The sequence below is a fragment of the Saccostrea echinata genome, unplaced genomic scaffold (assembly GCF_033153115.1).
Source record: "Saccostrea echinata isolate AGI-Se365-2 ecotype Australia unplaced genomic scaffold, CSIRO_AGI_Sech_v1 ptg000022l, whole genome shotgun sequence".
In the NCBI taxonomy this organism is placed as follows: domain Eukaryota; kingdom Metazoa; phylum Mollusca; class Bivalvia; order Ostreida; family Ostreidae; genus Saccostrea; species Saccostrea echinata.
The window spans coordinates 17,035,550-17,063,272 of NW_026889771.1; the positions used below are offsets into that span (position 1 = coordinate 17,035,550).

The 27,723-nt window shown below is 34.6% G+C and overlaps 2 protein-coding genes across 2 annotated transcripts in view; one reads left to right on the plus strand and one right to left on the minus strand.

Moving 5' to 3' along the window:
• LOC133190569 (general transcription factor IIF subunit 1-like) overlaps positions 1-16,540 on the plus strand; it is a 48,714-nt gene extending 32,174 nt beyond the window's left edge. Inside the window, exons 11-13 of the mRNA XM_061326271.1 lie at positions 5,496-5,571; positions 5,891-5,975; positions 15,860-16,540. Coding sequence (XP_061182255.1) covers positions 5,496-5,571; positions 5,891-5,975; positions 15,860-16,064 — 366 coding nt within the window. The 3' untranslated portion in view covers positions 16,065-16,540. The remainder of the gene's footprint in view (positions 1-5,495; positions 5,572-5,890; positions 5,976-15,859) is intronic.
• A 5,046-nt stretch (positions 16,541-21,586) lies between these two features.
• On the minus strand, positions 21,587-27,723 carry LOC133190565 (F-box only protein 4-like). The gene is made up of 6 exons (XM_061326259.1): positions 27,396-27,723; positions 26,817-27,028; positions 26,329-26,552; positions 22,397-22,642; positions 22,078-22,244; positions 21,587-21,909 (listed from the first exon to the last, which is right to left on the minus strand). The coding sequence occupies exons 1-6, from the start codon at positions 27,618-27,620 to the stop codon at positions 21,829-21,831; spliced, it is 1,155 nt and encodes a 384-aa protein (XP_061182243.1). The 5' UTR covers positions 27,621-27,723; the 3' UTR covers positions 21,587-21,828.

Sequence of the window (27,723 nt, forward strand, 5' to 3'; positions counted from 1 at the left end):
GTTTCCTGTGATGGAGAGAGTGTATGACAGAACCAAAATCTAATAAACCAAAAATATGCACAGAATTAGTGACATTTGGATATGGAATCAAAAAAGTGAGAGTAAAAGAAATATTAGCCAAATTTTGAACCGAAAATGAACTTCGACGACAGATACAGATGATCAAAGTCGAATCAAATCTGGAAATGTTTTATTTGAATTATATATTTGAGGATATATTAACTGAAGCAGTGTAATGGTGAGATGCAAATTGTGTTCTGAGTGTTGGATTAGCCATAAGCCAATCTTCGACCAGAAAATGTCTTTCAAATCAAATCTGGAAATGTTTCATCTTTATTTATTTTCTATGGAAATATTACCTGCAGCAGTGTAGTGTGCATGGTGCAAACTGTTTTCTGGGTTGAGGATTTAATATTAGACATACTTCTATCTGAAAATGAATTCACCTTAGGGGGAATGATTTTTCTGAAATTTTAATCAAATGTGAAGTTGTGTCATTTGAATTCAAGTTTTGTTAAAATTAAGTTTGGAGTATTGAAATAATGTGCAATTATTCATGGATTTAGAAGAGTAAAATCAAGTGAATGCTGTGCAGACATTGTGTTCTGGATTAACTTAGATCTCCGCGTTCTTTTTGTTATTTACATGTAAATTAAAGAGTATTCAATGTATTTGTTTTTGTTTCCCTCTTGAATACATTCCAGTTTACCTGTAACTCTCCATTCTGTTTGTTTTAACTGTCCATTCTTTTTGAAAAAACTGTCCATTCTTAAAAGAATGGACAGTTTTCCAAAAAGAATGGACATGCACTTACAGGTAACTTAATGGATAGTTTGGGGAGTTAGCTCAACATTAAGCCATAGAATGGACAACACAAACAAAAGGTTTACGTCACAATCATGTTTTAAATATATTTAAGATGTACTTAATTGTAATTCATACTTTAATCATGTTACTTACTGACAATGGATTATTTAAACATTTTACCATATTTCATAGATACAAACATTTCTGAGATTCTTATGCACTATGTATAATATTCCCTTACTGATGCATAGTCTGCTTCCCGTTAAAAATTAAGACAATTACTCCACATCCAAAGGCTGCGACTTCATAAAAAAAAATCATGGAAACATGATTTGCAGGTAGACTTGCATACTAAAAATTAGCTCATTAGCTGCAAGGGTGTAGAAAAAATTCCAAAACAGCAAGTGGAACAGAGAGAGGGGCAGACTGACAAACAGGAAACCTATAGTTCCCTGCAGTTGAGGGATACTGTATGTGTACTTATTAAAGCAGGCTTCATATTTTAGCGGCTTTGGCACAGACAAGGATGTGCTAATTCATGGATACCGCTAAGAATTCATTAATGAATACAAAACACTGCACTACAGTGTGTAGTGCTAATTCATGTTTATGCAAACAACTCCATACCTATTGAATGTGCTAAATTTTAAATACGCCAATTTATGTACACGTACAGTTGGGATGGGTATCAGCAAAAATTTTGTATTGTGATATATCACGATTTTTTCCCCAAAATATCACGATAAATTGTGATATTTTTACACATAATCTTTACTACAATTTCAAATGAATTTCCATAATATTTCTTTAAACTATGCTATAAAAACATAACTTTACTTTTTAAATTTTTATCTATTTAATATAAAGCATGTTTAGATGCCGTTGTTTAACTGTTTTCAACATTTTTTACACTTCATGTAATTGTCATTCAATAGTTTGAACAAATAAATGGAAAATTTCCAGAATTTATAGCTATGTACCAAATACCAGTATTTTTGTCTCCATATCACGATATGTATCACGCAATAAAAAATTGCGATATACCGGTATACCGATAAAATCACGCATCCCTAACGTACAGTAATAATCACTAAATGCTATCATGGAGCAATCATATGTATAGAATCAGCCACAGAGTGAGAGGTGCTCTCATTGCTTAATGGAAGCAGAAATACAACAAGAGGCCCAAGGGCCTTAACGGTCACCTGAGTACAATACAACAATTTAGAGGATCCATAAACTGAAAAATGAAGCTTTGTTGCCCAAAAGCAAGAAAAATAGTATGATTAGCATCAACAAAATAATTGGTCTAGTATCTATCTGCCTATCTGACTTTCCAAGTCATTAAATCTATGAAAGTACATTTTCATTATACAATAAATTATCTTGCATAATTCTCTTATTCTATTAAGCTTTCAAATACATTATTTACATTGATTAATTATCAAAGGTGAATGGCAAAGGGGAATAACTTTGCTCAGCAGAATACAAGTTAATAGAGCCCTGGCCAGGACTAGAACACTTCACTAAATGGTCCAGGTGTTCAAAAATCTGGTAAAAATACCCTTGCATATTAAAACTTTTACTCTGTTTGCCTTGAACATCCCCAGAAGCATAGAAGATTTTCAAAGAAATGCATTTTCACCATAAAATTAAATAAATAAAGCCCCATCCTTACCCAGAACATCTGACCCATTGGCCACGAACTCACAATTCTGGAAGAAGCACCCTTTCTCATTATAACTATACACTTGTTTCTTTACTTTATAACCAGTAGTAGAAAAAATATTTTGAAAGAAATTATGCATTTTCACTATATATAATCAATAGAGCTCTTTCCCCCTCACCAGAACCCCTGACCCAAAGGCCATGAGGCATTCTTCCTTATCATAACCATGCACTTCCTTTGTTTGAAAAATACCCAGGCGCACACAAGATTTTGAAAGAATTCATGCCAATTCCCTATCTAATCAATAAAGCCCCGCCCTAACACCAGAACCCCTTACCCAGAGGCCATTAAATTCATAATTTCTGAGGCAGCCATGCTCATCATAACTATGTACTTAGTTTATTTAATATCCAGGAGCAGAGAAGATTTTCAAAGAATTAATGCAATTTTACTATATAATCAATGGAGCCCATCCCTAACACCAGAACCCCTGACCCAGGGGCCATGAAACAATTTCTGAAAAGGCAGTCATGCTCACCATAACTATGTTCTTAGTTAGTTTATTTAATACCCAGGAGCAGAGAAAAAGATTTTCAAAGAATTAATGCAATTCTACTATATAATCAATAGAGCCCTGCCCTAACACCAGAACCCCTGACCCAAGGGCCATGAAATTCAAAATTTTGGAAGAGGCACTCTTGCTCATCATAACTATGTGCTAAGTTACTTTATTTAATGCCCAGGAGCAGAGAAGATTTTCAAAGAATTAATGCATTTTAACTATATAATCAATAGAGCCCCACCCTAACACCAGAACCTCTGACCCTGGGGCCATGAAATTCACAATTTTGAAAGAGGCACTCTTGTTCTTCATAACTATGTACTTAATACCCAGGAGCAGAGAAAATTATTGCAATTCTACTATATAATCAATAGAGCCCTGCCCTAACACCAGAACCCCTGATCCTGGGGCCATGAAATTCAAAATTTTGAAAGAGGCACTCTAGCTCATCATAACTATATACTAAGTTAGTTTATCTAATACCCAGGAGCAGAGAAGAAGATTTTCAAAGAATTAATGCCTTTTCACTATATAATCAATAGAGCCCCACCCTAACACCAGAATCCCTGACCCTGGGGCCATGAAATTCATAATTTCAGAAGAGGCACTCTTGCTCATCATAAATATGTACTAACTTAGTTCATTTAATATCCAGGAGCAGATAAGAAGATTTTCAAAGAATTAATGCATTTTAACAATATAATCAATAGAGACCCACCCTAACACCAGAACCCCTGACCCTGGGGCCATGAAATTCACAATTTTGAAAGAGGCACTCTTGCTCATCATAACTATGTACTAAATTAGTTCATTTAATACCCAGGAGCAGATAAGAAGATTTTCAAAGAATTAATGCATTTTAACTAATGTATATAATCAATAAAGCCCTGCCCTAACACCAGAACCCCTGACCCTGGGGCCATGAAATTCACAATTTTGGAAGAGGCACTCTTGCTCATCATAAATATGTACTAAGTTACTTTATTTAATACCCAGGAGCAGAGAAGAAGATTTTCAAAGAATTAATACATTTTCACTATATACTCAATAGAGCCCTGCCCTAACACCAGAACCCCTGACCCAGGGGCCATGAAATTCACAATTTTGAAAGAGGCACTCTTGCTCATCATAACTATATACTTAGTAAATTTATTTAATACCCAGGAGCAGAGAAGAAGATTTTCAAAGAATTAATGCATTTTAACTATATAATCAATAGAGCCCCGCCCTAACACCAGAACCCCTGATCCTGGGGCCATGAATTTCACAATTTTGAAAGAGGCACTCTTGTTCTTCATAACTATGTACTTAGTTACTTTATTTAATACCCAGGAGCAGAGAAGAAGATTTTCAAAGAAATAATGCACTTTCCCTATATGATCTATATAGCCCCACCCTAGCACCAGAACCCCTGACCCTGGGGCCATGAATTTCACAATTTTGGTAGAGGACTCAATGCTTATTACAATGATGCCAACAGTTTGACTGCTTGATGTCCAGGAGTAAAGAAGAAGATTTTTAAAGATTGCATTATTTTTGGTGGTTTTAGCCCCACCCCTCAGGCCCCAGGGGGGCAGGGACCATGGAATTCACAATTTTTGTTCCCCTTCACCCATAGGTGCTATATGCCAAATTTGGTTGAAATTGGTTAAGCGGTTTCAGAGAAGAAGCTAAAAATGTTCAAATGTTAACACACGACGCACACCGCACGACGCACGCCGACGGACGAGAACGGATAGCAATAGGTTACCTGAGTGACTCAGGTGACCTAAAAATCCTGGTACTATAATACTATATTGATATAGAAGCCTTTCAGCACTTGATAAAAATCATTCATTTTCTGCAATGTCAGTTCATGCCAGTTAAGAACATTCACATTGAGTTGTATTTAACTCTTTGAAAGGGTAGATGCTTCAGTTTACAAAATTATGCCAGTATTAATTGAATAATTAAAACTAATGTAAGGCAGCATGACTTATGGTTAGTTATATTGTAATTAATTTAAAAAAAAAACTAATTAAGGATGACATTTATTCAGGTGGCAAAAAATTCCACTGATGGCAATAAAAAATCAACTATTGTACATTGTAGACCTTTGATTGTGGTGCTATTTTTCACTTTCAATTAGGTCAATGGCCTACTTTTAATGCTAGAGGCTTCTGAGTATCTATACATATAAATTAATAAATTTTGCAAATAAACTCTGAAACGCCTGCACCAGAGTTCATACTTATTCCTCTATGAATACATTAGTTATGAGATGATGTCCGTAAACTTTATTGAGATTTCACTTAAATTACTTTGCAATTATCGTAAATTTAATTATAAGTCTACTCCATTATCTAGATTCCCTTCACTGATCCAAAAGATGGCCTCTTGTAACAAGATTGTTTTTAGTTTTGTTTCTCATTATGTTTTAAAGTACATGTATATATTTAAATTGATTGTATTTTGTAGAAAAATAAGAAAGAGAGAACTTCTCCTGTGCCAAGATCTTCCACACCCAGCCTAATGGATACAGAAAATAAGAAAGGTGCAAATTCAAGTCATTGTAATAGTAGAGATATGTAGATATATTTACTGTGATTTCATTGTTTTATAGCTCTACTGGTCAGAGACCAGAAGAGGTTATGTGATAGCATCCATCCATCTGTCTGCCTGCCTATATAATTCTTTTTATCGGTTTTCATTTTCGATGAATGGTGTTGCCATGGTTACTAAAAATAGAAATTTCTCTGAAGTACTTTCAAAATGCTACTCCTCCAACAGTTTTGGTCTGATTTTTTTAGAGTCAATGTTATGCAAATTTTATCCTTGTTATGGCAATTCTTTTTAACAATTTTGTTATATAGCCCAGAAAAGAAAAATGGAGTCTGAAGACACTCCTTCTAAAAAGTCTAGAACTGAGAGCCCTGGAGTCAGTGCAAAGACATCAAGGTATTTATCTACTTTCTGAAAAGTTAAAATGTTAGTAAAACAAATTAAAAAAAAAACATTCATCTTAAAATTTGTCTCAATGTCTTCAATAATAGTTCAAGATACAAATAGAAAGCAAGTCTTGATGATTACAAGTCTCAAGGGACTAAAGATTTAGAAATTTTTTTTGTAAATGGGAATAAATAGGAAAAAGTCATCACAAATGGGGGAAAAATCTTTAGGAATTTTCTCACAAGTGGCAATGTATCAATATGCAAGCATGACCAGGTAGTGTAGATTCATATTTGTTCAAAACATGGCCACCTGGGAGTGAGATGGGACCACAGTAAGGACTCAAAGCTTTCAGTGGGATATCCAGTAAAAGAATAATAATCTTAAAACCAGCAGGATCAGGATTAGTACATGTATTATCAGTAATATGCAAGCATCCTCAAGTTATGCTGATTCAAACGGGTGCACGATGTTTTGTGACCCTGATGTTTCGGGACCTGACTAGTACAACATTTCGGGACTAGCAACAAGACCGTTGGGGACTTAAATGGTAAAGACAATTCGGGTCTTGGGTTAAATTTTTCGGGATTTCAACAAATTACATGTATCTTATGGTGATATAATATGTTTTTTCTAAGTACACATAGCACACAATATAAAATTATTTCAAGCTAGATACGCATTATAATTTATTTGTACATGTATATTATTAAGTTGTCATAAAAATATAGTTCAATGTTTTATTCACAACAGACGAAGAAGAATAAAACTTTACTATATTCATTTTTTTTTTTTTTGGTACCAAAATTGAATCAAAATAGAAAAGATTTCTCACATTGATGAAAATCATTTACAATGAAAATTAATAATTTTTATTCAAGTGATCTCCAGCTACCGTCCAATATATTTAAAACATGTCAGAAAATTGTTAAAACAACAACTAGGATCACACACACGCACAGACATATCCTGACTGATACTGGACATAGGGAAGTGTTACTTGAAGGCGCCGCCGGTAATGAGAATTAAATAGATTGTGTGTCTCATGGTTTCTCTTGAAATTATTTTTAAAAAATAATGAGGAAAAAATGTGGAGAAAAATATCATTGCTCAGTGTTGTTTGATTATTGGTAAATGAAATAATTCAAATAATATTGATAATAGTAATATCCAATCATCAAAAAGATTAAACAAATATAAACTTGTTCAAAACGTTTTGAACTTTTTTTGAAAATGTATCAATCATGTGATTTTGGTTTTTTAGCTCACCTGAGCCGAAGGCTCAAGTGAGCTTTTCTGATCACTTTTTGTCTGGCGTCCGTCTGTCTGTCCATCTGTCTGTCTCTTTGTCCATCTGTCTGTCTGTAAACTATTAACATTTTCAACTTCTTCTCAAGAACCACTGGGCCAATTTCAACCAAACTTGCCACAAAGTATCCTTGGGTGAAGGGGATTCAAGTTTGTTCAAATGAAGGGCCACGCCCTCTTTCAAGGGGAGATAATAAAGAATTAGTGAAAAATTAATGGCATCTTTTAAAAATCTTCTTCTCAAGAACCACAGGGCCAGGAAAGAAGAAACTCATGTGGAAGCATCCTCAGGTAGTGTAGATTCAAATTTGTTCAAATCATGACCTCAGGGGGTAGGGTGGGGCCACAATGGAGGATCATGTTATTACATAGAAATATATAGGAAATATCTTTAAAAAATCTTCTTCTCAAGAACAGCAAAGCCATGATGAGTCATATTTATTTGGAGGCATCCTCAGGTAGTGTAGATTCAAGTCTGTTCAAATCATGACCCCCAGGGGTAGGGCGGGGCCACAATGGAGGATCAAACTTTTACATAGAAATATATAGGAAAAATCTTCTTGTCAGGAACAGCAAAGCCATGATTAGTCATATTTATATGGAAGCATCCTCAGGTAGTGTAGATTCAAATCTGTTCAAATCATGACCCCCGGGGGTAGGGCGGGGCCACAATGGAGGATGAAAGTTTTACATAGAAATATACAGGAAAAACTTTAAAAATCTTCATCTCAGGAACAGCAAAGCCCTGATTGGTCATATTTATATGGAAGCATCCTCAGGTAGTGTAGATTCAAATCTGTTCAAATCATGACCCCGGGGGTAGGGCGGGACCACAATGGAAGATGAAAGTTTTACATAGAAATATATAGGAAAAAACTTTAAAAATCTTCATCTCAGGAACAGCAAAGCCCTGATTGATCACAGAGTTGTGGAAAACTTTTTCAGATAGCCAGTCATTCGGACTGGCAAGAAGACAAAATAAGCCGGTCCAAAGTGATTTTTGCCAGTCCAAAATAGTAAATCGCAAAATTAAAAAAAAAAAAAAGCATAAAATTTATTCACTTCATTACACATCTATTTACTTAATAATAATATAACTTTCAGTCTCCATTACCAAATCCTCTTCCGACTTTGTTTTTTGCATTTATAACAATAGTAGATTTCACCGCTTTTGGGCAGGTGAGCATAGTTAATGCAATTTTTTTGAAACATTTATGCATTTATGTATTTGGGAATTAAATGATTCTAAAAATTGAAGGAATTCTGTGCATCGATAATAAAGATATCAACACGATCGATGAAAAGACGAAATCCAGGACAGTCAGAAGTATTAGATTTACCACTTTCCCCACCTGTGTTTGAATTCTTTCTGTCGAAATTTTTCATATTTAGTTTGTCTCTATCTGTTTCTTTCTGTCCCTTGTAAATTTAATAGGTCATGAGACCATGCTGGTTTCGCTTTCATTTATAGCCTAGATCTCGTGTAAAGAAAAAGTATTACGCAATTGCATATAAGGTACGATAATTAAGCTGGGAAGTGCGCCGATGATAAATGGAAAAAACAAAAAAAAAATTAACCAAAAAAAGGGGTCGGTCATTTGGACCGACATCAATAGCATTTTTACCGGTCACACACATTTTTTGCTGGTTTTGCCGGCATGACCGGCAGTTTTCCACAACTCTGTGATTAAGGGTGCAACGATAAACCGTTTGGCGGTATATCGCGGTATATTTTTCCACGGTTCAATTCACGATAAGCTAACTGATATCGCGGTTCGATTCAATCGGTCCAGAATTCCCTTCTGTCCGTTTTATTTCCTTCATTACTATTTCAAAATGGCTTCCGAGCAAAACGTGAGGTCGCCGATAACGCATTTACGGCAGTTAAACTCATCTCCAGCATCTTACAGACCTCAGATTTAACACGGAGAAGGACTTACTGTGATTATAAGTTATAGATGTTAAGACAAATGCTAAACCCTTTAGATCTAAACGTATTCTTTGGTAATACACGATATTTCATCACGTGTGTATTTCGATGAAAATTCGCTGTCTTGTTGACTAAAACGTATTAACATGAGAGATATGACAACTGGTTTTCTACGTAAATAAAAGGAATAAAAGAATGAATGTCTTCCTTTTTCATTCCAATTTAAAAGGAAGATTATTAGGAAAGATCCCTGTAGTTCCCTGTAAATATTCATCATTGGTTTAGAATGTTGTCCCAACTCAAAGATCTACCTAACAATCCAATTCAATTTATCAAAATGTAATTTTAATTATTATTTAAAAATATGAACATTTTGTATAACCCTGTCAAGTTTAAAAAAAATATGATGACAAACTTGAAAGACTTTTTAACCTTGTCATGTATCATGATACGTATTGTATCGTGAACTGAATACCGTGATACGTATCGTATCATGAGGTTAGTGTATCGTTGCACCCCTGTCTGTGATCATATTTATGTGGAAGCATCCTCAGGTAGTGCAGATTCTATTTTGTTCAAATCATGACCCCCGGGGGTTGGGTGGGGCCACAATGGAGGATCAAAGTCTTAAATAGAAATATATAGGAAAATATCTACTTCTGAAGAACTGCAAAGCCATGATTAGTCATTTTGATATTGAAGCATTCTCAGGTAGTGTAGATTCAAGTTTGTTATAATGATGACCCCCGGGGATAGGGTCGGGCCACAATGGGGGATCAAAAATTTTACATAGGAACATACAGGAAAATATCTTCTCAAGAACTGAAAATCATGTTTAGTCATTTTGATATGAAAGCATCCTCAGGTAGTGTAAATTCAATTTTGTTCAAATGATGACCCCCGGGGGAAGAGTGGGGCCCAATAGGGGGTCTAAAGTTTTACATAGAACATATAGAAACAATATTTCTTCTCAAGAGCAGAAAAGCTATGTTTAGTCATATTGATATGGAAGCATCCTCAGGTAGTGAAGATTCAAGTTTGTTCAAACGATGACTCCTGGGATAGGGTGGAGCCACAATGGGGGATCAAATTTTTACAAAGGAATATATGGGAAATTTTTTTAAAATCTTCTTAAGAACAACAAAGTCATTTATTATATTGACATGGAAGCATCATCAGGTAGTTTAAATTCAAGCCCCCCCCTCCCCGGGTAATCTTTTCAATACTGAACTGATTTGTGCTTGTGCTTTTGCCTAGCCAATGTGCTCAGGTGAGCGATGTGGCCCATGGGCCTCTTGTTAGCTCTACTGGTCAGAGACCAGAAGAGCTTATGCGATAGTAAGGTGTCCGTCATCCGTCCGTCTGTCTGTCTAGCTGTCTGTCTATCCATCTGTCTGTAAACAATTTTTCAAAACGCTACTCCTACAGTTTTGGTCTGATTTCAATATAACTTGGCTCACAAGTAGACTGTACAATGATACATAATTTAGTGCATCAGTTTTCGATTTTGATGAACGGTGTTGCCATGGTCACTAAAACTAGATATTTCTGTGAAATTCCTTTAAAACATTTTGGTCTGATTTCAATTTAATTTGGCACACAATTAGAATACACTACAATACATAATATGTATTTCGGTTTTTTATTTCAGTGAATGGTGTTGTCATGGTTACTAAAAATAGAAATTTCTTCAAAACGCTACTCCTCTTACAGTTTTCGTTTGATTTCAATGTAACTTGGCACAGAAGTAGACTACATTTAGATACAGAATTCTATTTATTGTTGCACGTTGCGCAGTTTCAAATCCAAGTACTACTTTTCCTTTGTTATACGTACAGACCAGTAGAGCTACAGTCTCATCAGAGACTTCTGGTTTTTCAAATGTTATTATTAGGGATGTCAATTTTGTCAATAATTCATATTCGAATATTCAATGAAAGTATTCAAATATTCGATAAAATAAATAAAATCTGTTTATTTTAAATATGCATCATCCTATCTCTTGAAAGGTTAAGCATAGGTATACTTATATTGGAAGTAAAATTGTATGAAGACTTTTGTAGGTATACAATAAGAAATTCCATTTGATATTTGTCAATGTTTGAAATAAATAATTGATTTAAATGTAGAAAAGTATAATTTTATAAACTAAAACGTGTATTTATAGTAGCTCCAACTGAGGAACCAGTCGTCTTACCAAAGGCAACGGTATACTATTCAGATTTCATTATGTGTAATAAATTACAATTATCTGCCTTATAGGAGATATGATTATAATCTTTGATACAATGTTTTTAAAATATAAACAAATATTTCCATAGACAATTTTCGTAGGTAATTAACTAAATTCTCGATAATGAATATAAAATTCAGGATTATGTACAACCCGAAATACACGTAATCAAGTAATTTACACATTTATTCTGAAATTGAGCCCTTTACAATATTAATTACAGCCTATTTCTATCAGACATTCATTCAGTGATCAATTAAATTTGTTTTGATAAGTATACTCTTTACATCTTTTAGACTTTCTAAGAAGGTTTTCCTTTTGTTGTCCTTGATTCTAGATCTGATCATATCTAGTTTAAAAAAAACTATGAAAGTACCTTTTGTATTATACATAAAGCATTCTTGTACAATTCTTTAACACCTTACTCAAAACAAAATACATGTAATTTAGTAGATCTATATAAGAGAAGAAAATAGTGAAAGAAATCAGGCGATCAAAATTAATCGCTAGTAAATTAAACAGGGATAATCCCAGCACTGTTCTTAGCAAAATTTATCAATCACAGCACTTCTTTTTATGAAATCTGAAAAACACCGAATATTCGAATCTTAAATTCATATTCAAATATCAACTCATCAAATGAATATTCGAATGTTGGAATATTTGTTGCCATCCCTAGTTATTATATATAATAACATCATTTTGTATGATACTGTTTTAAGGTATATCACTCGTCAGCTTTTAGTTTTTGCTTAAAATTCTTGATATAACTAATGTCAAAAGTGACACACTTTAAAAATGCTTAAAACATTTTAAATTTCATTATATAGCTTTATCTATTTTAATGTGGCCAAGTGGAAATTTGAAATTCAAGTTACCTAGTGACCGAATCATTTTTAAAAAAAAAAAAATCTATAATGTCTTTTAAACATTTTCACAACAAAACATGAATATTTGCAGATTAGACATATTTATAGTGTCATTTGTAAAACATTTCCATGAAATGTATCTTAGAAATAATACCATAATATCTTTGAAAACATTTTTAAAATATTTTTTTAATGTTATAATGAGCCAGAAAATGTTTTAAAAACATATTCAAATTGGTTTCTCTCAAATGCTTAGAATAACCTTAATTTTACAATTAAAGATGTTTTGTGCTTCCAGTAAATACGTATTTTTTTTTTTTTTATAAAAGATTTTTTTTAATTAATTAAGTATGCAGAATTTAGGAATAAACCAGCTGAAATGAACTTTTGATATAGTAGTTAGTGAGATATTGGAAATAATTTTGGTCAGGTAGTTTATAAAATATTTTAAAAGTTAAAATTTTTCTTGGACAACCCTTGTATATTTATTTTACATTGTATTTTACTCTATATTATAATGTCAGTCGGAATTAAGTTTTGAAAACGGATGACAATACATGTATTACTCACCCAAGCTTGAAAATCGAGATTAAAATGCATTTTACATGATTATTTTTTCTTACAAATAAAAAAAAATTATCAGGAATATATACATTTGATAAATTCCCACACGTGTATTTCTGTATTGTAAAATTTCAAAATTGACCTTGATAATTTCATGTTCGTGTATTTGATTAAAATATTGACTATAAGCTCCTTTCCTTGCCAATCACATTTCAAAGCATAGGATATATGTAAAAAATATACCTTAATAAAAATTAATAATGCTGATTTAAATACTTCAATAAGTTTTTATAAATCTAAATACTTTATTTGAAGGAAAAAGTTGACTAACTATTGAGCATTCAAATTCTTCAAGAGTTCGAAGTACCTCAGTCTTGTGGAACATATTTTGACCAACTACCGTACTGCATTCGTTCGACATTTTTTTCATGCCGACATTATATTTCAATGTGTTATAGGCCTACTAAAATTCTTATATATATCATGCTAAACACGTACTAAATAATATGAATTCATTCTTCAAACAATTTATTTCAAGTCCCAAAACGTGTTAATCCAAGTCCCGAAACATGTTGGCCCAAGTCCCGAAATGTGTTGTCAGGTCCCGAAATGTCGGGGTCCCGAAACATCGCGCTCCTGAAACATCCATAATTAGATTCAAACTGTGGCCCAAAGGACCTTGACTACACTTTTCTTACATTTGCATTTTGCTTAGTTTCAAAGATGCTATACAGGGATATATTTATCAAACTTCATATGTTGATACAAATTAATAATTTTTAGCTCACCTCGGCGAAGTCGAGATGAGCTTATGCTATACCCCTGGCGTTGGCGTTAGCGTCAGTGTCCTGGTTAAAGTTTTAGGAGCAAGTCCCATTCCCAAGTAACTATAAGCCCTATCTGGACCAAACTTGCATGGATGATGCATCTAGGGATGGACACTACCAGGCCTGCTTCAGATGCTGGATCTGACCTAGATTTTCCAGATGAGTGACCAGGTTAAAGTTTTTGGAGCAGGTCCATTCCCAAATAACTATAAGTCCTACCTGGACAAAACTTGCATGGATGATGCATTTAGGGATGGACACTACCACACTTGCTTCGGATGCTGGATCTGACCTAGATTTTCCAGATGAGTGACCAGGTTAAAGTTTTTGGAGCAGGTTCTTTCCCAAGTAACTATAAGCCCTTCCTGGACTAAACTTGCATGGACGATGCATCTAGGGATGAACACTACCAACCTTGCTTCGGATGCTGGAACTGACCTAGTTTTTCCAGATGATTGACCAGGTTAAAGTTTTTGGAGCAGGTCCATTCCCAAGTAACTGTAAGCCCTACCTATACCAAACTTACATGGATGATGTATCTAGGGATGGACACTACCACACCTGCTTTGGATGCTGGATCTGAAATAGATTTTTCAGATTAGTGCCTAGGTTAAAGTTTTTGAAGCAGGTCCATTCCCAAGTAACTATAAGCCCTACCTGGACTAAACTTGCATGGATGATGCATCTAGTGATGAACACTACCAAACTTGCTTCGGATGCTGGATCTGACTTAGGTTTTTCAGATGAGTGACCAGGTTAAAGTTTTTGGAGCTTGTCCATTCCCAAGTAACTATAAGCCCTACCTGGACCAAACTTGCATGGATGATGCATCTAGGGATGGACACTACCACACTTGCTTCGGATGCTGGATCTGACCTAGATTTTCCAGATGAGTGACTAGCTTAAAGTTTTTGAAGCAGGTCCATTCCCAAGTAACTATAAGCCCTACCTGGACCAAACTTGCTTGGACGATGCATCTAGGGATGGACATTACCACACTTTCTTCGGATGCTGGATCTGACCTAGATTTTCCAGATTAGTGACTAGGTTAAAGTTTTTGGAGCAGGTCCGTTCCCAGGTAACTATAAGCCCTACCTAGAGCAAACTTGTGTGGATGATGCATCCAGGGATGGACACTACACAATTGCTTCCGATGCTGGATCTGAGCTAGATTTTCCACATGTGAGACAAGGTTTAGATTTTGGAGCAGTTCCATTCCCAAATAACTATAAGCCCTACTTGGACCAAATGTGCATGGATGATGCATCTAGGGATGTACACTAACCAACCTGCTTCGGATGCTGGATCTGACCTAGATTTTCCACATGAGTGAATTTTAGCCATATTTTAAGCAAATTAGCATGGATGATGTATCTAGGGATGGACACTTCCAGACTTTCTTTGGATTCTGAATCTGACTTACATTTTCCAAAACATTGTTTTTTGAGCAGGTCTATTTCCAAGTAACTATAAGTCCTGCTCAAACCAAACTTGCATGGATACTGATCTTGGTATGTACCCTAACTAGAAAAAAAATATGATGTGAAATTTGCCTTACTTATAGATAACATTCGTCGAGGTGAGCTTCGTAATCTTTGATTACCTATGTTTTTTTACCTTGAATTCTCTATGACATTGACCTTAATATTCTTAGATTTGTGTTAGCTCAATTTCAAGGAGACTATTAAAGTCTTTTTTTATTTTAACACATGTACTGATACATATTGTTGAGAACTTATCGCTGTGTCTATATTTTTAAACTTGACCTTCCCTGTGAGCTTTGACTTTACTGCTGTGTTGTAAACTCAGTTTCAAAGAAATTGTCAAAATATTTTCAGAAAATTCATGCATAATACAAATTTGTGAAAAATTTTCAACTGTCATAGATTTCTGACCTTAACCTTCCCCGTGACCTTAACCTTACTATTCCTCAATTACTCTACTCTTAAACAAAGAAGCAAGGTACATTTCTTTTTCATGTTGCATTCATAATTAACCTTAGGTAGGGCATTCATGACCTATGGACATATTTCCAGTTTTTTCTTTCCTGTTTTTGCCCAAAGTAGAATAATTATTATTTAAACTGTTTGCCAGTAGTAGAATAATTATTATTTAAACTGGTTGACAGTGCTGGAATAATTATTATTTAAACTGTTTGACAGTGCTGGAATCACAGAAGAGGCCATTCGTAGGTACTTGATGAGAAAACCAATGACAGCAAAAGAACTGTTAAAAAAATTCAAGTCCAAGAAGGTCAACATGAGCAAAGAAGAAATGACAAGCACACTGACAAAGTACCTCAAAAAGATTCAGCCTGAGAAGAATATTATCAACAAAAAGATGTACTTTTCTCTGAAAAAAGATTGATTTTTCTGAGTACAAATCATTCAAGCTCTATATGTAAACCACAAAACCCATGCAGTTACATTTATCAGTGACAATTGATATGCAAACAAAAGTGCTCTAAAAAATTTTAATTTGCCAGAGTATCCAAAAAATGATGTAGAACAATATTCCATGCAGTGGAAAAAGTTATTTAACTACTGTTTTATTGTTTTGAAAACAAAGATACTGAAAAACAAAAAAAAAACCCACTAACAAATGACAACTGTTCCACCATGACATGATATAACTGCATGTGTGTTTTGATTAGGGTTCTGTAATATTAAGAGATTACTAAATTCAGGATAGGGTGTTATCAGAGTTTGATGTTGTACATAAACTACTGAAAGAAAACAGAGACAAAATCTATTCCGAGATATTGAGGGCATGGATTACATTTGATGTAAGGAATATTTATGTTCAGTACATTGATCCAGAGAGAATAAAAGGTTTTCACTTCAGCTTTGGTCTATTGTCTCTCAGTTTCATGTTTTTATGACAGCATGTATTTCAGTACACTTTTGAGTCATGCCTAAATTGCTTCATGAGAACTTTATTTTGCATAATTATGCTAGGTTGTCTGCTAGCGAAAAATTTATTTTGCATTTATTTTTAGCTCACCTGAGCTGAAAGCTCAAGTGAGCTATTCTGATCACCCATTGTCCATCGTCCGTCCGTCCGTCCATCCGTCTGACCGTCCGTCCGTCCGTCTGTAAACTTTTCACATTTTCAACTTCTTCTCAAGAACCACTGGGCCAATTTTAATCAAACTTGGTACAAAGCATCCTTGGGTGAAGGGGAGTTTAAATTGTTAAAATGAAGGGCCAAGCCCCCTTCAAAGGGGAGATAATCAAGAAAAGACAAAAATTGGGTGGGGTTATTAAAAAATCTTCTTCTCAAGAACCACTGGGCCAATAAGGCTGAAACTTATGTGGAAGCATCCTTGGGAAGTGTAGATTCTAAATTGTTCAAATCATGACCCCGGGGGGTAGGGCGGGGCCACAATAGGAAATCCAAGTTTTACATTAAAATATGTAGAAAAAATCTTTAAAAATCTTCTTCTCAAGAACCACTGGGCTGGAAAAGCTGAAACTTATGTAGAAACATCCTGGGGTAGTGTAGATTCTAAATTGTTCAAATCATGACCCCGGGGGGTAGGGCGGGGCCACAATAGGGAATCCAAGTTTTACATTGAAATTTGTAGAAAAAATCTTTAAAAATCTTTTTCTTAAGAACCGCTGGACCAGAAAAGCTGAAACTTATGTAGAAACATCCTGGGGTAGTGTAGATTCTAAATTGTTCAAATCATGACCTCCAGGGGTAGGGCGGGGCCACAATAGGGAATCCAAGTTTTACATTGAAATATGTACAAGTAGTAAAAATCTTCTAAAGAACCACTGGGCTAGAAAAGCTGAAACTTAGGTGGAAGCATTCTTGGGTAATGTAGATTCTAAATGTTCAAATCATGACCCCTGGGGTAGGGCGGGGCCACAATAAGTACTATAAGGGGGGGGGGGGAATCAGTTGAAAAACAGCAAGGCCAAAATTACTCAGGTGAGCGTTGTGGCCCATGGGCCTCTTCTTATTAATAAGGATTATAATGAACAATAACCAAAATTCTTTAAAATTTTGTCTTGCTAATAAATACCACATCTTTTTTGGGAAAATAAGGTGACATGGAAATTTGGTGATCTACAGTTCTTGAAATAATTAGGGCCCCGCAAGGTGCCCTATAGTAATCACTCTGTCTGTCTGTCCGTCTGTCTGTCTGTCCGTCTGTCATTCTTCCGTCCACAAATTTCCTGTTTTTTTCTAATAACTTTTTTTGTAGTTGACCAATTAAGTTCAAATTTGGTATGTTGGTTGAAGAGGCAGTAAGACATATTTTGATGCTAAGTTTGGTTTTCTATGTCATCCAGTTTGGAGCTGGGGTGGTGGGGTAGATTCCTTAACTTTACATTAGAATGAATGCCAGGGCAAAGAGAGATAACTGCTGAGAATGTTCCAATTGTAAACTATGAAAGCTGCAACTAGTCCCATGGGATTAATTAACTTTCCTCTTGAAGAAAATCCAAAGCATTATCTGTTTCTGTCAAATTGAGATTAATTAACACCTCTGTCTGCAAATGAAGTTTATTTTGAAGTTAAGGTCAAATCTGAATGTTGTTTACATTCTCTGAAATGTGGATTTAAATAATGTTCATACTTTATATTGGTAAAATATACAATGAGTTATGATTTTATTGAATTCTAAAAACAAGATATACATAAAGATGTTTTTTTTTTTATTTTTTTTGTTTTTATTTATTTATTCATTTTATTTTTTTTTTTTGCCTGCCATTGTAAATTCAAGAATACTATTAATTTTAACGGGTAGTCCTGAATAATAAACTAATTCTATCATTACTGAAAGAGTTCTTATTGTAAACTTGGAAGAAAAGGATAAGAGAGCAGTACAATTAATCCCTTGGGATTAATTATCTTGTCTTGGGCAGAAAATTTTCCAGGCTTATCTTTATTTGCCACTTTAAGATAAATTAACCTTTGTCTGCAACTGATGTTTGTTTTGAAGTTAAGGTCAAGCCTGGGTGATATTTGAAAACACATGCTTTATTCTTGTTTGAATATACATTTAACTGAGTTATTATAGATATGATGTGTTTTACTGCCTTATGTAAATACAGGGATACTCTTTACAGGTTGTTGGATATTTAGGAATTATCTTGAAATTTTAATTTTATAAATACAGTTGTTATTGCATATTCTTCTTCATATATTTTTAAATTTTTGTAATCAATTCTTATTCTGTAAGCTGCACTCTTATATTTCTACCCCTCGGCGGGGCCCTTGCTGACTGGTCAGTTTTCTAGTTTATTCAAAAACTTCTACATGAGAAGAAAGAAAAGCTGTGGCCTTAAGCTCAGTATATCCTAGTAAACTCTAAAGATACAACAGAGCCTGCCAAAACAGTTTCATATTTGTAGGACTAGATTTTACTTACTATAGATGATTAGGGCCAACTAAACAACAAAATTGTATGACAAATGAGATGACTTCAGCTTTTCCATCATCAATTCTTCTTCTTTATGTAGTAATATTCTGCTATCACCTGTACATGGTGTTTATGTGTCCCACCTTATTCAGTACTCAAGAACATGCTCTGAGTACAATCAATTTTTAAACTGAGATGGGCTACTGATAAATAAGTTGATGTTACAGGGATTTCAAAATCACATTAAAAGTCAGCATTTCGTAAATTCTATGGTCATTATAATGACCTTGTTAGCAAATATTACCTATCATTGGGTTTTAATTTGGCTGATGTGTTTCATAACAATTGTTCAGCCTTTGTTTTCATACTTGATTTGAATATGAAATATTCCTTACTCCTCTTAGGCATTGTTTGTAGATTTTTTTGAGATTGATCACTGTTCACAGAGCTGTTTAGTAGTATGAAAATTCCGCATTTATCCTCAGTTTTTGGTTCAAAATACAGATTATAGATACCTGATGACCAGAAATTATGTTTCTGGGTAATGTTTCAAATTGTAATTCATTTTATGTCATATTTTAAAACAATTCAAGTTTAAAATACATCAAGAAAAAGTGTTTTGGACTTCAAAATCACATTAACATATTCATGGTATTTGAGATATCAGAGTTCAAGATACAAAAGTTCAATCCTAGTACTAAGTGAAAATGTTTACCATTATCATCATTATTAAAGAATTTTTTTAAAGTGCTAAAAAGATTAAAAAATTACTCTGAGATGCTGTGCATAAAGTGTAGATATATGTAAGATTTTGATACTAATGTTTAGAAAACAATTAAGGTTCATGGACCTTCTGACAATACAGATAACTCATTTGAATAAAAGACTATCCCCTTTTAAAAGTTGTCAAGCTTATAAAAAGATCATGTCTGTCAAATTTTGCCCCACAGGGTGTGCTACAATTGCATGCATTTTAGCTATAAGTTCAGTTTTATTTATTTGCCTACATGTAAACTTTATCACCATCACCAAACTAATGACAACATGCACATAACAAATAAACTTGTAAATTCCCTATACTACTGACCTCTCTACCTACATGTAATTGGTTAACATTGAATGTACAAAAATAAGGTATTTTTGTCTCATTTCTATTCATCTTATTTACAAGTCTACATTACAAATATTAACTTAAAAGGTACATTTTAGGTCACTTGATGATCTTTTGCTATCTGTTTTTGTCCATAATGTGTAAACTTTTTGAACATTTTCAGCCTCTTCTCTTGAACCACTGAACCAATTTCAACCAGTTTTGGCATATAGCATCAATGGGTGAAGGGGTACAAAATTATGATTTTCACCCCCCACCCCACCCCCACCCCCTAGGGCCTGAGGCTAAAAGCATTGGAGTTAGGAAATTAGAGTATCTTTAAAAATCTTCTTTACTCCTGGCCATCAAGCAGCCATACTGTTGGAATTATTGTAGTAAGCATTGATCCCTTTACCAAAATTGTGAAATTTATGGCCCCAGGGTTAGGGGGTTCTGGAGCGGTAATGATCATATAGTGAATTGCGTTAAAAACCTACTTCTCTTTAGCAGATAAACTTGGTTGCATGGTTTTAATGATCTTTAGCAGATAAACTTGGTTGCATGGTTTTAATAAGCAAGGGTGTCTCTTCCAAAGTTGAAATTTGTGGGCCCAGGGTCAGGGATTTTCGTGTTTGTGTTGGGAGGATGGGGGCTTTAATGATTATATAGTGAAGGTGCATTATTATTATTTCTTTGAAAATCTGCGTACCTGTTTTCTGCTGTATAGTATATGTGGCAAAATTATTGTGGGGGCGCAACTGTAAATTAGCTATGTTTTCTATTGTAAAGTATATACATGTACTGGTGAAATAATTACCCCTCCCCATTTCCTAAGGGCCTTTGTAATACTTGGCTGTTTTTAAAAAAGAGAAAACTGTTATTTTCTACATCTGGATACAAATTTACTTGATTGTGTCTGTAATAGTATCATATTCCACAACCATCTATGCTATAAATAAAGGTTTTTAATGCATGTCTTGTCTGACCAACTACATGCTACTGGAACAGTGAAAGAAGTCCCTTTTTGGGGGGGGAGGGGGGGGGGTGTCTCATTCTAAGACTTGTGAATTGATTCACAGCATCAGGGGTCCTGAGTTAACTCTTGGCCCTTGAACCCCTGACAAACTTAATTTGAAATTTGATTTATAAGAGTATACGCCTTTCCGGGAAATTACAAATCCTGATGGTTTTTCTTATTTCGCAACCAACAACATTTTGATGACAAACAACTAAATAGGTGCATTGATGTGTTAACGGCTTATTTTCTGTTTATTTCATATCAATTTATGAAAGCCCCAATTTCATTGGTGATTCTCAATGAGAGAAGCTGCCCCAAGAAAACACAAATGTCCCACAGCCATATTTTGACCCCATCAAGTTCAAGATAACAAAGTTTGACTGTATCAGTTGTAAGACAATTACATGTTTTTAATCTTAAATTTTATTCTGTATTTCAGGTAAGTAGTCAATTTTTTCTACAAAATTTATGAAAAGAGTACCGATATATTTGAATAATAATTCGATAAATATGTATAAAACAGTGAATTGCAAAAACTGACAATCAAAATTTGCTCCAACTTCAAAATACAGCAAATTTGTAGTACACAGTTTTTCTATTTAGAAACGATCTCTAGGATACCAAACACAGTTATAATAAAAACAATTGATTATCGTCTCTGTGACTGCTCCACTAACCACTGGATGCTTGGAATAACACCATCTAAAGTGTCCACTTCAATATCATGTACCTAAGAGAAAGAGAAACAATTTTATTGCATATTTTTAAAGATTGTTTTGTCCCTGAAATGCAGATGAAATCTCAATCAAGAGAGAGAGAGGGGGGTAAGAGAGAATTTATGATTAGATCAATAAGAGTCATGAATGATAATTTGATGTTACCCCAGTGTGTGATTTACCTGCCATGGTCTGTTAATGGCTGAGATCTCTAGAGACTGAACAATGTCCACACAGGGTACTCTCTGCTGCTGATGGGTGGGGATACAGGACATCACCAGTATTGGTACATGTGTCGCTGACCATCTCTCATTAACCATGGCAAACATCTCGGCTTTGTCTTCTTTCACTGATGTACCAAATAGAAATGCTTTTTGCATTAATGGATCAAATGATGCACAAACACTTAATATAAGCTTCATTAATGCATGCATTTTCAATGAAATTTTAGACTTCTCATTTGATATGAATTTCATTCAAAAATTGTTTCATGTGTTTTACCAAAACTATTTCCTTGGGATGCATCGACAACATAGATGAAGGCGTCCACAGTTCGACAGAAATCTCTGACCGCTGGTTTTAGTTCCAGTGTTTCTGCTCCATCTTCAGCTGTCCTAACTTCTAGTAGGCTATTGTTCTGGAGTCTGTTCCTCCTCTCCAAACGAACTTTTTTGGAAGCAGAATATAATACTGACAGTTGGAATACTTGTCCATTTTGCATCTTTAAGCACCACCCTGATCCTACTCCTGGTAGAAATAAAAAAAAAAGGGCTTCCATTACTATGACAAACATTCAGTAAAATGATATGATTTTATTCTGTCTCTCTTGCAAACTAGAGTTTTAAAATTTTATAAGGGAAAAAATGTTATTTTTTCTTTATTGCAAAATATTGAAATTTAACAGTAGGATAATAAATGTATAAGGTAAAACCAAATAAATTTCTTATTTGTCAGATTTCAAAGAAATGAAAAAATGGAGCCCATGGGTTTCAACACTCACCTGAGTAATTATGGCCCTTGTTACCTATTCAAAGAGGTGATATCACCTAATGAAATTGATATGACCTATTCAAATACATAATATCACTTATTTGAATAGGGGATATCACCAATTCAATTCAAAAAGACAGTGTCACATATTACCTCATCTATTCAAATAGGTGATATCACCAGTTCAAAAGATGAATAAGTGATATCTCCATTAAAATAGGTGATATCATCTTTTTGAATAGGTGATATCACCAATTCAAACCAGAAGTCTCTGATGAGACTGTAGCTCTACTGGTTTGTACTTATAACAAAGGAAAAGAAAAGTAGCACTTGGACTTGAAACTTTGCAACAGCAATAAATAGAGTAATGATCCTTCGTTTAGTCTCTTTTTGTGGCAAGATTTATTGCAATCAGACTAAAACTGTAGGAAGAGTAACCTTTTAAAAGTTTTTTAATAGAAATTTTGATTTTAGTAACCATGGCAACATCATTCATCAAAATCAAAAAAACTGATAAAGACAATTATGTATCTCAGTGTAGTCTATTTGCATGCCAAGTTACATTTAAATTAAAGCAAAACTCTAGGAGGAGTAGCATTTTGAATGTATTTTACAGAAATTTCTATTTTAAGTAACCATGGCAAACACTGTTCATCAAAATCAAAAACCAATGCACTGAATTATGTATCTTTGTGTAATCTATTTGTGGGCCAAGTTATATTGAAATCAAATGAAAACTGTAAGAGGAGTAGCGTTTTAAATGAATTTCACAGAAATTTCTATTTTTAGTAACCATGGCAACACTGTTCATCAAAATCAAAAACCGATGCGCTAAATTATGTATCTTAGTGTAGTCTACTTGTGTGCCAAGTTATATTGAAATCAAACAAGAGGCCCATGGGCCACAACGCTCACCTGAGTCAATATGGCCCTGCTGTTCTTCGTCAGCAGATTTCTTCTCCTATATTTCTCCTATATATTCATATATAAAGCTTTGATCGCCTGTTCTAGGCATACCCTACCCCAAGGTGCCATGTTTTGAATGAAATTGAATATAAACCTTCTGAGGATGCTTCTATCTTCATATAACTAATCATGATTTTGCTGTTCTTTAAAACAGAATTTTAAATATGTCTAACACCCTACCCTGGGGGGGGGGGGGGGGGGGGGGTCATGATATGAACAAACTTGATTGTACACTACCTGAGGATGCTTCCATATCAATATGACTGATCATGGCTTTGTTGTTCTTGAGATTGAAGAAGATTTTTAAAGATATTTTCTGTATATGTTCTATTGTAAAACTTTGATCCCCCATAATGGCCCCACCCTACCACTGGAGGATGCCTTACACTAGCTTGAATCTACAATATTTGGGGAAGATTCCATATCAATATGACTAATTGTGACTCTGTTGTTCTTGAGAAGAAGATTTTTTTTCTATATATTCCTATACAAAACTTTGTTCCCTCATTGTGGCCCCACCCTACCCCCGGGGCTCATGATTTGAACAAACTTGAATCTACACTACCTGAGGATGATTCCATATCAATATGACTAATTGTGGCTCTGTTGTTCTTGAGAAGAAGATTTTTTAAGATTTTCCCTATATATTCCTATGTAAAACTTTGATCCCCATTGTGGCCCCACCCTACCCCTGGGGGTCATGATTTGAACAAACTTGAATCTACACTACTTGAGGATGATTCCATATCAATATGACTAATTGTGACTCTGTTGTTCTTGAGAAGAAGATTTTTTTTCTATATATTCCTATACAAAACTTTGATCCCTCATTGTGGCCCCACCCTACCCCCGGGGGTCATGATTTGAACAAACTTGAATCTACACTACCTGAGGATGATTCCATATCAATATGACTAATTGTGGCTTTGTTGTTCTTGGGAAGAAGATTTTTAAAGAATTTTCCTATATATTCCTATGTAAAAATTTGATCCCCCATTGTAGCCCCACCCTACCCCCAGGGGTCATGATTTGAACAAATTTGAATCTACACTACCTGAGGATGATTCCATATCAATATGACTAATTGTGGCTTTGTTGTTCTTGAGAAGAAGATTTTTAAAGATTTTCCCTATATATTCCTATGTAAAACTTTGATCCCCCATTGTGACCCCACCCTTCTCCCGGGGGTCATGATTTGAACAAACTTAAATCTACACTACCTGAGGATGATTCCATATCAATATGACTAATTGTGGCTTTGTTGTTCTTGAGAAGAAGATTATTAAAGATTTTCCCTATATATTCCTATGTATAACTTTGATCCCCCATTGTGGCCCCACCCTACCCCCAGGGGTCATGATTTGAACAAACTTGAATCTACACTATGTAATGAAGGTTTCACATAAGTATAAACTTTTCTGGCTCAATGGTTCTTGAGAAGAAGATTTTTAAAAGATGACACCAAATTTTCACCAATTCTTAATTATCTCCCCTTGGAAGAGGGCGTGGTCCTTCATTTGAACAAACTTGAATCCCCTTCACCCAAGGATGCTTTGTGGCAAGTTTGGTTGAAATTGGCCCAGTGGTTCTGGAGAAGAAGTCGAAAATGTGAAAAGTTTACAGACGGACGGACAGACGGACAGACGGACAGACAGACAGACAGACAGACGGACTACAGACAAAATGTGATCAGAAAAGCTCACTTGAGCTTTCAGCTCAGGTGAGCTAATAAAAACTGTAGGAGGAGTAGCATTTTGAAAAATTGTTTACAGACAGATGGACAGACAGACGGACGGATGCCAGACACCTTACTATCGCATAAGCTCTTCTGGTCTCTGACCAGTAGAGCTAAAAATGAATATGCGATATCTCCAATTAAATAGGTGATATCACCTTTTCAGATAGGTGAAATCACTTGCAGTAAATACCAAAATGGCCCCACATACATTTTTCCCAACATATTCCCAATTAAAAGTCTAAAGCTGTTACCCAACCCTTTCCCTGAAGGACATGATTTGACAATCCTGGGGCTAGAACTCGAACAACTGCTGTAAGACTTCTAGGTTTTCCTGACTCTTCATGGCACCCCCCTACTTTTGATATATCTTAGGAGAACACAATTATCTAGAAGCATTCATGCAGTTGATCCTTCTGAGACACAATCTGGTAGCAATCACTGAAATGGGAAAAATGCACACTATTCTGTGGGATTCAAGGGATAATGTAACGCCCTCCAGTATCACTTTCAAGAACCCAACACAATTTTTACAATATTCCCTAATTAAAAGTTGCACTTTAGCAACTTAATCAACTCAAAGCTGTAAAATAAGTACATTTGTATGGTTAAAACTGATTCATTATGATTTTGGAGAAGGTAATGTTGGAGTCAGCCTATAGAGAAATGGACTGCAGACAATTTCCATCAGAATAGTTCCCTTGATTAAGCCAATGAAACAATTAATATATGTAACAATTACCATCAAACTGGCCTGGAACAAGTCCTACTCTTTCCAGCTTTTTTGACTGTGTGTAAAGAATTTTTGGTACAATAGTACTTGTGCCCGATTCCAAACCAGGTCCAAACATGGCTATTTTAGGTGTCTTTTTGGGTAAAAAATAACGAATCATGTTTGTTAAACTGCTGATTAATGCATTGTCTTCACGCATAAGATAATTTATCTGTGGTGAACATCGAAGGTATCTGCAAAAAAAAAAAAGGTTATTGATAGAGCTTAGGATTGCATTTCTTTCTTGAAATACATTGTACATGCAATCGAACCTCATTATATCTCAACCCCCATGGGACTAAGGAAAAATCTTTTACTAACTTTTACATATCCTTCATGGTATTTGAGATATCAAAGTCTGAGATAATGAAGTTCAACTGTGTTAAGAAGAATACAATACATGTATTAAGCAATTGTTAAAAGCTAAACATGTAAATTTATGTAAAAGTTATACTTGCATCTCTTTGTTGCTCCATTCAGACTGCACTTCTATATACAAGCCTGGATTGGTTTGATGTCCTATCACATTCCAGAAGCGAATGTCTCTTTCTAATATTTTACCCCATAAGAGATTGTCAGAAGTCAAAGTATACCATTCTTTAGAAACCCGTGATATTCTACACAATTGTATGGCATCCAAACTTGAAAACACATGAAGCTTTACATAGACCTAGAAGAGATAATCTTTTTTAACCCCAAAATACACCTAAAGGCTTATCTTTTATGCTTGAATTGTAACATATAAGGTTATAACTAGTAGTGGGATGTTTCACCATATAAAACAGAACATGTGGGAAAATTATGAACACTTTAAGTTTGAAAAAGAGGTTGTCTTTCTTGATTTAGCTCTCATGGGTGCCATGTCATTGTTTGGGCATCAATTTATACTTTATTCTGTATATTTCAATAAAGAGGATGCTTAATTCTTTCATTCTATGGACTTAACTGCTCAGAAATCAAAAATCTTAAGTTAAAATCTTTCTTTTAATTTTTAGGTAGTAATATATATAATATAGTTGAACTAAAGATTTACTTACCGGTAGATCAGTGAAGGTCAATCCTTTGCTCCTTTCAGGTAAATACTGTTGAATCTCCCCGGAAACGGTATATGTTTCTTCTGTACTCATCTGTTTTTTATACCTCTTGATTAATGTCTTTAATATATATAACAAAGTTTCATCTACTGTCGGTTCTTCACTCTGTTGGAGTAATGATTTTTGAATCAAAGGTTCCTTAGTGGGTAATGTAATGACTGTTGCCATTTTAACAAAAGTAAAATGCAATGTATCTGTTGCCTACAATTCCACATTATCATTAAATATAGATAAAACGATCAACGTATTAACCTCCAACGTGGCCAATGAC

Coding starts and splice junctions, on each gene's coding strand:
- LOC133190565 (XM_061326259.1), bottom strand. CDS start 27,620: ATGGCAACAGTCATTACATTACCCACTAAGGAACCTTTGATTCAAAAA. Junction 26,553..26,816: donor GAATGGAGCAACAAAGAGAT/GCAAGTATAACT, acceptor TTTTTTTTGCAG/ATACCTTCGATGTTCACCAC. Junction 22,643..26,328: donor TGTTCCAGGCCAGTTTGATG/GTAATTGTTACA, acceptor TATTTCTACCAG/GAGTAGGATCAGGGTGGTGC.